At 37.8% G+C, this 12,808-nt stretch overlaps 1 protein-coding gene across 3 annotated transcripts in view; it reads right to left on the reverse strand.

Moving 5' to 3' along the window:
- rmdn2 (regulator of microtubule dynamics 2) overlaps positions 1-12,808 on the reverse strand; it is a 90,203-nt gene that overhangs the window by 49,214 nt on the left and 28,181 nt on the right. For all 3 annotated transcript variants that reach the window (XM_089117223.1, XM_039657154.2, XM_039657153.2), the window contains one exon: positions 3,125-3,299. In XM_089117223.1, coding sequence (XP_088973349.1) covers positions 3,125-3,299 — 175 coding nt within the window. The remainder of the gene's footprint in view (positions 1-3,124; positions 3,300-12,808) is intronic.

The raw sequence follows: 12,808 nt of genomic DNA on the forward strand, positions 1-12,808 counted from the left end.
TCAAATGTAAAACAAATGTCAAAATCGTCCTAAATATGTCACATTGACTGAAGCAGCTGGGGCCACTATGACCATGAATGATAACAGCCACATCCATGAGATTATTTACATTTAGGTGAATTTCATGTTATAGGTCACTTTAAAATGAATGTTAAGTTCATTTTCATCATTTGCAGAAAAATATTTTTTTTAAGATTATATATACACACACACATTAGGAATATCCTAATGATTTTTGGCATAAAAGAAAAATCTATAATTTTGACCCATACAAAATATTGTTGGCACTTGTGACTGGTTTTGTGATCCGGGGTCACATATAAAAGGTTGCACACCAGAGCCTCCCCACGACCCCCTCGTATCAACTTGTGCTCGGGTCTGATAATTCCGTGTGTTAAGTGTCAGGAGTTTTTGAGCATGTTAAAGTAACACCAGGTAACTTTTTAACCTTCATAATATATTTCCAAGTCTCTTGTGATGGTACATTGACTTACAATAGGTTGAATGGCACGTCTGCCATAGCCTGATGGGATCTGTAGCGATTTTAATCATACTTTTAAACTTCGGGTTTGGGTAGTAACCCGCGAACAAAGAGAACTACAAAACTCGACTGCTTTGCGGCATATACGTCACTTCCACCACCACTCCCACTTCCTTAAAATCGGACGTGCGAGCCAAATGTTATAGTCACGGCCAAAGCAGCACAAAAAACCAAGAAAGCAAAGGTTTTATCGGAGCAAAGCAAAAAGAGAAACAGACAAAGTGATCGCGTTAAAGGCAGAACGAGGATCAACATTGGGCCAGCGTTTTCTCGCTGGCGTGAGCCGAAGGAGGAGGAGGGGTGTCCCGATGCGGACTTGGCTGTCATGCTTTTGAACTAGTAAGTATATTGCTTGCATACTATCTCTTTCTTCTTTTTTTTTTGTCTGCCTGACTATGTTACGGAAGCTATCTTATCCTCCGTTTATCTTCATCAATCAAGTAATGATAGTAGAGTAGCGAATTATCAATCTGGTAGCTAGAAAACGATATTCCAGTTTTTGATGGTTGCAAGTAAATATATAAGATGTACAAAATCATATTTTAGGATACCTATTACCATGTCTGTGATTTCCCTTTATTTTTCTTGCCTCAAGCTATAAAGCAAATCGATTTGTAAAATTTGCAGATTCATTTATAGTAGCTTGATATTATAATATTGACGATATATGGTTATTATCTACCACTCAAACATTGCATTGAAGTATCATATAGATTCAGTAAAACGGTAACTAATAGACTAGGCTACTATAATGACGCTGGCTTGCGCATCGCGATCATTTGTCGTTAGAAAAAAAAAATAAAACCCATGAAATTATATTCATATGACGTGCTGAAATATATGCCACTGTACCTGGGATGAAGACATTTCACACGCAACGCAAGCAGAACACCTGCATGTGACCTCCTCCTACAGTGTTCAGGGCTATTATGGTTGTCAACAAATGCACGTACATGTAGGATGACAGAGTTTACGACAGTTGTAGAGGACAATACTGTTTCCAAACTGTAGGGGGACCCCGAGAGCAAAAGTTCCCTGGTGTTACTTTAAGGGCCACAAATATGCCGGAAAGGTTGAAAAAAAAATGGTTTACCTCAGGAAAACATGCAACACAACATGACCGTAAACCCATTAGGGCTTGGGCCCTAATAACAGTTTTCTATATGAGTTTACTTTAAAATGTCATTTATTTCTATAATGGCAAAGCTTAATTTTCAGCATTACTACAGTTTTTAGTGTGACATGATCCTTCATCAATCATTATAATTAGGGATGTAACGATTCACTTGGTTGAAAATCGATAAAAATGTGTGACGATTCAATTCGGTTGAAATGTTAAACGAATCGCGATACACGTTTTAAACAACAGGGACGTTTACTGATTAGCTTACGGTGAAGTTGTGAACCTCGCTTTACAGGCTCAATAGCAGCGAGCACACACTGCCGCGAACCTAGCGAGTGTTTTCACTTCATTCCTAAGGAACTTGAGCTTGTGTGAGCACAAACATAGTAATGAACTGAAAATGCTTGGTTTGCTCCGCTCGCGCCGCGCCAGTGTGTGCCATAGACTGTGTGCACGCGCTGTCAAACTCATGGTGACGGCAAGCGCAGATGTTGAATCATTCAAATCGGAGCTGTGGCGGCATTTTGACTCTTTATAGACTAATAATAATCACCACCACTAATTAATTAAGCACATCACCTCCGTTTTCACGTAAAAGTCACTAATACGACAAGTGTGAGACCTACGGAGATCACAAGGTGCGTCAGTGTTTCCATGGCAACCATGTGTTGTATTTATTTTACTATCTCTTTCTCTAAATGTGTACATGGATTTATTTATTTTTTAAATAGAAAAAAATAATTTTAACTAAAAATAATACATTTTTTGTTGATGTTATGGCATATTTTGCTAAATGTGTTCTGTTTTTAACTCTTTCTAGTTTAATGATACAAATTATAACAAATTAAAATCTTTCCTTTATTACAATGTGAAACGCCAATGTGGTACTAATTTTACAGTCTTTTACTTAGTTAGTGTGCGAAGGTACCAGTGTCCAGCCTCTTGACCAGACAGACAGAAACAACCTTGAAGGGAATTTTTTTTTCCAATATAGTTTTATTATTTGACAAATATTTTTTCAAAATGAAAAAGAAATGTGCAGCATTTTGTCTGAGAAATAATAAAAGAGACACTTTTTCATTTATAATTTGTCTTAAATCTCATTTGTTAAAAAAATCGTGAGAAAATCGTATCGTGAAACCGGTATCGTGAATCGTATCGCATCGTGAGTTGAGTGAATCGTTACATCCCTAATTAAAACACCGGTGCTCAAGAAACATGTATTATTATGATCAATGTTTAATTTTTGGTGGAAACAGTGATATATGTTTTTCAAGATACTCTGATGAATAGAAAGTTAAAAGAATACCATTTATTTGAAATAGAAATCTTTTGTAACATTACAAATGTCTTTACTGTCACCTGTGATAAATTCAATGCACCTTTGCAGAAAAAAAGCATTCCCCCCCCCCACACACACAAAACATAAACCCTGAACTTTCAAAAGGAAGTTTACATACCTCTTCTTTCCTCTCCAGCAGAGCATTCAGGCCTTGAGCTTTCTCAGCCCCGGTACAGCTGTGCAGTCGGTCTGCTTTCTGCAACAGAGGCATGAGTTCATCCACTGGTTCCTGCAGTGGTTTTCGTTCATCGTCACTTTCCTCTTCCTCAGAGTCGGTCAGTGCGGTTATATATCTGTAGCACACAGTAAGAGGACAGTGATCATGCACCTGATGTTGTGATGACATTGGCTTCTTATGAGACTGAATACGTTTTTCAGGAATGTCAATTCTTGATAACAAGGATGTAACTTTGTATTTGTGTATTTTGGAGCTAGCTGAAGCCAAGTGACTTGCTTACATTCACAATACAGAGGCAAAGTGGGTTTCTAATAGTTTCAAAAATGCTTTTAAGGTATCTTCAGGAAACAAAATGCTTAAAAACAAGAATTTAAAGATTTTGCTTCCAACCTCTGTTTTTATTTGTCCTTCTCAAGTGACAAAATGTGAAGGAATTCCCTTATGGAGGCCAAGCATAAATTTGGTAATAAATGTAAAAAGGGGAATTTTTGTTGGTCACTAATGCAGTCGGTCGGTAATGGATATACATTCATAAAGTGTTAATATCACACCGGGTTGTGTACATGTGAAGCAAGGTGATTAACTGTTTATTGGGATTGCCGGTTGCAGTACCGACACCTAAAGGCTTTTGTGTAAAAGCACTGTGAGAGTTGTTTATTTTTTCTAAGAACAAGGCATCCGATACCTGCCTAACTTTTACAGCTTTTGAAAAAACGTCCCTTTTCAATGACTGTAGGTGTGCACTAACACTTTCAGCAGCTGACATGAGTGCGAAAAACATTAATTACAGGTTAAGGTGCAAATGAAAGGCTTGACAAAAAGTGAAAACATAAAAGGCTTCCATTAAGACCTGGCACCTACTGCATTTGCGTCATATGCTGTTCGTGAGAACATCTGGGACTGCGAGCGATAGTTCTGCAGGGATGTGTTTGAGCTGGAACCTCCGAGGGCACTTCAATGTTACATACAAGCACACAAAGGTCGCTCATGACATTCAAAGGAGATCACCTACAGCCCCAGGAATCGAAGATACGCTTGATAGAGCTGTCTTCTAATCTGGTTCAGTGTTAACACTGCTAGGATGTTTTTGATTTCAGGGGCTAAAGTTACATGTTAACTGCCAGAGATCTGAGTCGTTTTAGCCATTCTTATCTGTCTGTCTGAGTGATGTCTTTCCTCATTATTGCTAAATAAACATATACTGGCAACTCTACCTCTGCAATGTCTTTCTTCTCTTCTTTGCGGCCCAGACATAATTGTGAGTCGCATCCCAAAACTAACTCAAGTTGAGCAGCACAAACAATTAAACACCAAAATGCATCAAAACTTATTCAGACAAATAAAGCTGACTGCTTTATTTCCAAGATGATGCATGGTAAACTTTGAATTGTAAAGAGTTGGTTTACTGCTTTTTTTCTTTGCATGATTGTGTTTATGAGGCGCAAAATAACATATATTTGTGTTTTTTCTTTTTTAAAAAGTCTTATTTTTCATAAATTTCACCTTTATTGAAAGCTGCTTTCTCCTCTGTCATTTGAACGATCGGTTGACTATGAAACCACTCCCTCAGAAACAGGCAATGGGCTGAGATTGGTTAGTTGGGCTGGTGTGTTGTGATTGGCTAAACTGCGTAGTGCACGTTGTCCGGAAACTTCAACCCATTACCTTTACGGGTGAATGTGTCATATCATGTGCTCCGGTCAATGTAAATAATGGTGTCGATACTGCCATATAAGTTTGAACCAGAATCAGACCCAGAAACCCCAATTTTTTTTATTTATTTTTTAAATTATTATTATTCCATTCTATTCTATTCAACTGTTATTATATAAGAATTTCGATAGGTTGTTACTTGAAAATGCTACTGCTGCTTGTTAGCTTTTGGGATACAATTTTCTCTAGATTAAACATTTAATTAACTGAATACATGTTTTTTAAAGTTATTTGCTTTATCGATATAGTGAACAACCGTTTATCTATTCACAAAACTTAGTTTACTCTTTAGGTGTAGCCTACATGTGGCAACCATATCGTACACTGATAACAACAGCTGAAATTTGCTGCGATTACATAGCCTTTATTTTTTTTTAACTTTATACACATTTGTCTTACACAAAAGAGCATCAAACTAACTGGCTACTATATACAGCTTTGGCATTGCTTTACGTTCTTGATCAAATCGAATAATTACATTATAAAGTATATACATGAAAAACACATTTACAAAATTAGTACATAAATACAATTTCCTTCATAATTATGTATATAAGGAAATATATTTGTGTAGTAGAGCTAGACCGATATATCGGCAGACCGATATTATCGGCCGATATTAGGCATTTTCCAAACTATCGATATCGGCAGTTATAATGGCCGATAAATGAATATTTCAAAAATAAAATAAAAACCGACGAAACACGCTTGAACCATGTCATGAGTGTTGGAGTTGTATAGTTTTTCCACCAGAGGGAACTCTACACCGTTCCTGTTGGCAACACACGTTGAGTTGGGCACGATACATACATTGCTTGAATAACAATTAAAAGAACATCCTCATCAGTTCTCTTAACTCAAATAAGCATGACAAAATTTGTGACTATCCTGTCCAGTTTAAAAAAAAATAAAAAAATACAATATTGGCCGATATATCGGAATATCGGATTTTAAAACCCAAAAATATTTGTATCGGTATCGGCCTTCAAAATCCTTTATCTGTCGGGCTCTATTGTGTAGGTCGCTTACCTTTGTCGAAAGTGTGCAGTAGACACACCTACACTAATGATTTCAATATACAAGTTGTCCTCTCCAAAAAGACCATAAACATTACAGATAACATCTGAAGTTACAATTCATTTACAATCCTGTGAGACTGAGATGTTGTAAATCGAGTGATGTTAGCTGAATGTTTTGGCTGTAAGTCAATGTCTGTCAGTAGGGAACAATAAAATGGCTGTGCGAACACATCCGTTAGCTTCACTGCCTAACAGTTTAGAATGCAATGAGCAATCCAGTCATTACAGATCAGTGGTCTATGTGGTGTTTTTAATTGCAAATTTGTCAAAAGTATTTTCTCTTAAAAACTGCAGTGTACCAAAGACAGTCTCAAAAACATGTAACCAATCCCGTCAAATGTGTGGGGCGGGGCTTTTCTCCACTGACATTCTATGATGTTTAAAACGTTTCTAAAAATACTGATTTTTATAAGGCAGCGGTCTGACTTGGAGACGGCAAATGAGAACATAGTTTGAGTAACAGTAGCAACACACATTATTAGCTGTTTTATACTGTAGTCTGGCCAAAGGCTAATCATATAAATTTTTCGCTATGTGTCCGACGCTGTAGAAAGCGACACATAAACGCATCACCATTCTGATACATCGACTTGTGGACGACACTGTATAATTCTGGTCCTTTTCTTCTCAATCAGTTTTTATTTCAAACATTTATGACTGAATTAAACCAATATTTTCAGAATTGCCATTGTGTAGCAGTGTTTACTAAAGTAGACCAGGATCAGTTAGTCCGAGCGGTGTGAGTGAGTGGAGGCAGGGACTAATTTGCATATCAATGGGTCCACATATACTAAATGAAGCAAAGATGTAAAGTTTCAGTCAAGTACTTTAAGGCATGAAGAGATAGGCTACGTTCACACTGCAGGCTGAAACGACCTAATTCCGATTTTTTTGCCCCTATGCGACCTGTATCTGATTTTTTCATGACAGTCTGAACGACACAGATCCGATCTTTTCAAATGCGACCCAGGCCACTTGGGTATGCGGTCCAAATCCAATATGTATCTGATCTTTTGAAATGCGACTTCAATCTGAATGGCCAGGACACATATATCCGACCCGCACGTCATTGCACGCACCTGTAGCTAGCCAATACACGCTAACTCCAACGCGTTTCTGAACTGTTACGGGCCGCCGCGGATGAGTCTCTTCCCCAGTGTTGTGCCTGACCGCGTTCAATGAACGATAGTGCATGAATGCGTTCATATTTTGGGCAACGTACTATATTACTGCCTGATGAACATTACTGTGAACACGTTCATTCTGGTGACTGTGAATGTGCGCTCTCTGTGTTTAACTTCGTACAGTAGGGTGCCAGATTTCTATAGAGCCTTCCAGGCGAAAACCTGGCTAAAACACATGTAAACATGCCTTAAAATGTAGCGAAAAAACACCCAATCTGGCAACACCAGCCACCAGTGTCGCACCACGGCCGTCGGCGACAAAGCAAGGAGCGCGGAGGACGCGTACTATCAATTAAACGGGTTTTATAACAAGGTCGGTGAGGATCGGAAAAATCGTACATTTATGTGCAAACTTTGCCCGTCGATAAAATAATTGTTGTCTGTGTTCGTATATGGGCTGTGGCAATAATAATAATACAAACCCAATTCCATAAAAGTTGGGACACTGTACAAATTGTGAATAAAAACAGAATGCAATGATGTGGAAGTTTCAAATTTCAATATTATATTTAGAATACAACATAGATGACATATCAAATGTTTAAACTGAGAAAATGCATAATTTTAAGGGAAACATAAGTTGATTTTAAATTTCATGGCATCAACACATCTCAAAAAAGTTGGGACAAGGCCATTTTTACCACTGTGTGGCATCCCCTCTTCTTTTAATAACAGTCTGCAAACGTCTGGGGACAGAGGAGACAAGTTGCTCAAGTTTAGGAATAGGAATGTTGTCCCATTCTTGTCTAATAAAGGCTTCTAGCTGCTCAACTGTCTTAGGTCTTCTTTGTTGCATCTTCCTCTTTATGATGCGCCAAATGTTTTCTATGGGTGAAAGATCTGGACTGCAGGCTGGCCATTTCAGTACCCGGATCCTTCTTCTACGCAGCCATGATGTTGTAATTGATGCAGTATGTGGTTTGGCATTGTCTTGTTGGAAAATACAAGGTCTTCCCTGAAAGAGACGATGTCTGGATGGGAGCATATGTTGTTCTAGAACTTGGATATACCTTTCAGCATTGATGGTGCCTTTCCAGATGTGTAAGCTGCCCATGCCACACGCACTCATGCAACCCCATACCATCAGAGATGCAGGCTTCTGAACTGAGCGCTGATAACAACTTGGGTTGTCCTTGTCCTCTTTAGTCTGGATGACATGGCGTCCCAGTTTTCCAAAAAGAACTTCAAATTTTGATTCGTCTGACCACAGAACAGTTTTCCACTTTGCTAGAGTCCACTTTAAATGAGCCGTGGCCCAGAGAAAACGCCTGCGCTTCTGGTTCCCGTTTAGATATGGCTTCTTTTTTGACCTATAGAGCTTTAGCCGGCAACGGTGAATTGCACGGTGGATTGTGTTCACTGACAATGTTTTCTGGAAGTATTCTTGAGCCCATGTTGCGATTTCCATTACAGTAGCTGATGCAGTGCCGTCTAAGGGCCCGAAGATCACGGGCATTCAGTATGGTTTTCCGGCCTTGACCCTTACGCACAGAGATTGTTCCAGATTCTCTGAATCTTTGGATGATATTATGCACTGTTGATGATGATAACTTCAAACTCTTTGCAATTTTTCTCTGAGAAACTCCTTTCTGATATTGCTCCACTATTTTTTGCCTCAGCATTGGGGGAATTGGTGATCCTCTGCCCATCTTGACTTCTGAGAGACACTGCCACTCTGAGAGGCTCTTTTTATACCCAATCATGTTGCCAATTGACCTAATAAGTTGCAAATTGGTCCTCCAGCAGTTCCTTATATGTACATTTAACTTTTCTGGCCTCTTATTGCTACCTGTCCCAACTTTTTTGGAATTTGTAGCTCTCATGAAATCCAAAAGGAGCCAATATTTGGCATGGCAATTCAAAATGTCTCACTTTCAACATTTGATATGTCATCTATGTTGTATTCTAAATATAATATTGAAATTTGAAACTTCCACATCATTGCATTCTGTTTTTATTCACAATTTGTACAGTGTCCCAACTTTTATGGAATTGGGTTGTAAAACAAAAGCTCGCAACATATGGAAAAAAAAGAACTATTCCGCAAACAACAATGTCGTTGACCGTTGATTACTCTTCTGCGCATGCGGGTCACTTCTGGGTCAGTTCACGTTCACACAGGAGATCACAAAAGGTCGCATTTAATTGGAAATGTGAAAGGCCTTGCAAAAAAATAGAATTTTTTCAAAAAATCGGAAATGAGCATTAAGCCCTGCAGTGTGAACGTAGCCTATTTTCACCAGAACAAAACGTTTGAATCATTTTAATTATCAAAGATGAGTTTTAAGGGATAATGCTCTGATTTAAGACCTTTTTAAGCCCTTAATATGTGGAAGAGAGAATTAAGACTTTTTAAGACCTGCAAAAACTTTGCGAATATTGGCAAAAAGTCTGAAAAATTTTATTTTATTTATTTTATTTTTTGCTATATTGCACAGCCAGAATCTGAATTTGTTGTCTATCCTCTGGATTGAAGGATGCAGTCACACTCAGGAAAAACAGAATCTTCAACAAGGATTATTCCGATGCCAATCTTTTATCTCCCTCTTTGCGTGGTCACCATGTGCAGAACGGTGGGTTCAAGAGCACAATGTTTGTTTGAGGCACGTCTCACATGTGTCCTCAGCAAAGATCAACAACTGTCAAGGATCTGGCTGTACAATCAGATCTATCTGACGCATCATCTGAACAAACATTAACCGTTTGCCTTTGCACTACTTCTCCGCTTCTTAATAGGGAAATAACAAATGATTTGCAACCAAAATTATCTTTTCAATGTACTTGTTAATGCACTTTTTTTTTGTTGTAGGCAAACAGAGTACGTTACATTCTTCAGCAATCCGTTGTAAGCCTAATATAGGCTCAAAGATGGCCAAATGAAAGTTTAACCATGTTTTTTCTAAAAAAAAGTTTTTAGTTTAACAATATATTTATTTTAAGTTATATTGTGATTTGTTGGTAAAATGTCTGCATCACAGTGTTAAGTAAATACTTTTAAGTGTTCAATGTTTCAACATTCAACATTTTTTACTAAATAAATGGGGAAAAATGCAAAAAAAAAAAAAATGTGTTCAGTATTCAGTTTTTGGCCTTTGGCCAAGAGTTTCATAATATAATCAGTTTCGGGTTTGGCCAAGAATTTTCATTTTGGTGTATCCCTACTGCTTCTGATTCCTATCTTTGCAAAGCAAAGAAAACCACATCCTATCATCACATATTTGATGAACACACACAAAACCACAAATTGAAACTGATTTTTGTCAATGCTTTTGTATTTTACACACCAAAAACAAGTGCTGTATTCACTATTTAGTCTAAGCATGTATATAGAGTATGAATAGCAATAAATCGTTTGATTTATATAACCCTCCCAAATAATGAATGGCAAAAATATATGAATGACTTTCTAGTGTCCAACCTGCGGTTGAAGTGAATCCAACATTTCCATCAGTCAAAGCTTTCAATGCAATTGTGAAAAGGCTTAAGATAAAAGGGAGTATGGACCTTTCTGTATGTTTTCATTCATTGATCCTCCCATTCATCACCTAAAGTCTTCCGTTCTGTGTGCTGAGCATGTTGTTTTAGTTGAAGTGTTAATGAATGTTGCTGATCATGAGATAAATCAGCACATTCCAGCACTGAAGCTCATGGTTTCATTCCAGCGTGATCCACAATACTGTAGATCTATTACAATGGAAGTTAGTGCCAACTTAAAGCATTAGAATGATAAAATAATCAACAACATTAAAATGAAATGACAAATATTGTAAAAAAAAATAAGCTTGAAGTATGTAAGCAAATATTTTTTTTTTTTCCAGCAGCAGCACGCGATGCAATATTTGCGACAAGATAATTGCTGCCAAGACCGGCAACACACTAAATCTGATGAAGCACTTAACAGCGCACAGAATAAACTTACAAGCAGAAAGTTGATTAGTCTTCGACCGAGAAGACCTGGACTATGCCACAAATGAACTGCACCTCAGTGTATACGATTTGCCTCGCATGAGAAATAGGCCTATAAAAGCTTAAAATGTGTCTACTGAAGTCTAAAATGTAATCTTTTAATATAATAATATTATGTATCTGTATTATTGTTCTTTATTAATATTCATAATCAGTGTATTATCTTATGTAGTTTCAAAAGCATGAGTTTGAATGCATGAGAAGAGATAACACACGTCAGGGGAAAGCTATATATTGCTTAGAGGTATGTGTGCAATGTAACATGTTCACTCAGCATAGATGTTTCCACTGATGCAAGTGTATAACCAATGAAAACAACAAGGACTCAAGGTCTTAATATGGAAGTGGATTCTGACATATAATCGTATGAAATATATGTTCTAAGTTGAGAAGCTCAAAGCAACATGTTTGTTACCTTACAGGGAAGATGGAAGTTTATCTGTAATGTATAAAAGCTCAATTTTACTGTACTGCCTTTACAGAAACATGTAGGCATGACCGGGTGAGCGATAACTGGTGTCCGGATCCGTAAATTGAATAATAGCGGGGAAAACAAGAGCCTTTAAAGGGGGGGTTGATTGTGATTTCACTTTTTTTTTATTTTAAATAGTGTGTAATGTTGCTGTTGGTGCATGAACAGTATCAGCAAAGTTGCAGCGCTGAAAGTTCAATGTAAGCAGAGATATCGTCTTTTAAAAATCAGGAAGTTTAATGCCTACAAAAATGACTCGATTGGGACTACAGCTGGGTTTTAGACGTCACTAACCCATACATTTACATCAACACTTCCTCCGGAATATATGCAAAAAAAAGGGCATGGCCATATTTCTGCGGCTCGTCGAGTGTGTTATGTTCATCCAGCTGTCAGGGTCTTATGTGTTCGAGCTTCCCACGGATGCTGCACTTCGTCAAGAAAGGATACAATTTATGTTTGATTATGTTCCTGAAAATGATGATCGTAGTTTAGCTCTCTGTGCTGCGCATTTTACGGTAGACAGCTTCCAGAATCTCCACGAATTCAACACCGGATTCAACAAGAAACTGTTACTGAAACATGAAGCAGATCCAACTTTAAAACTAGAGGCAGCAGTTGTCGGGCCACAACCTGTAAGTAGGCTAAGACTTAATCATTTTAAATGTATTTGCATGTATAATTCCAGACGTAGCCTTGTGTTTTATTTTTTTTCAAATACCAGCGCTGGCTTTATAGCCACTTTAGGCTACTAGTTATGCTATTTTGTGTCTAGGAAAACGTGTACAAACATTATGGACCTGAATTTTGTATAAGTATTAATGTTTTAAACGTATGTTTCATGTATATATGCTTTATGACGTTATTTTCGATTTGATCAAGAACGTAAACTAATGCCACCGCTGTTTGAGTATTACATTAGTAGCCAGTCAGTTGCTATTGTTGCCAGTCAGATGCTATTGTGTAAAACAAAAGTGTATAAAGTTAAAAAATGTAGCAAATTATCATTCAGAAACGTTTAGTAAGAGCCGTATGTGGTGAGTTTCTGCTTGACTCTCTTTATCGCCGCTTTCTCGGTCTGATTCTGCCTCAAAGTGATACGGCAGCTCGACATCATTATTTACATGATTGGACCAGAGCGCAGGCACGTTTCGCCCTTAAAAGGTAATGGGCGTTAACCTTCCGGACAACGTGAGCGACAGTTTACCCA

The sequence above is a fragment of the Pimephales promelas genome, chromosome 11 (genome assembly GCF_988280905.1).
Source record: "Pimephales promelas chromosome 11, fPimPro1.hap1.1, whole genome shotgun sequence".
Taxonomy (NCBI): Eukaryota; Metazoa; Chordata; class Actinopteri; order Cypriniformes; family Leuciscidae; genus Pimephales; species Pimephales promelas.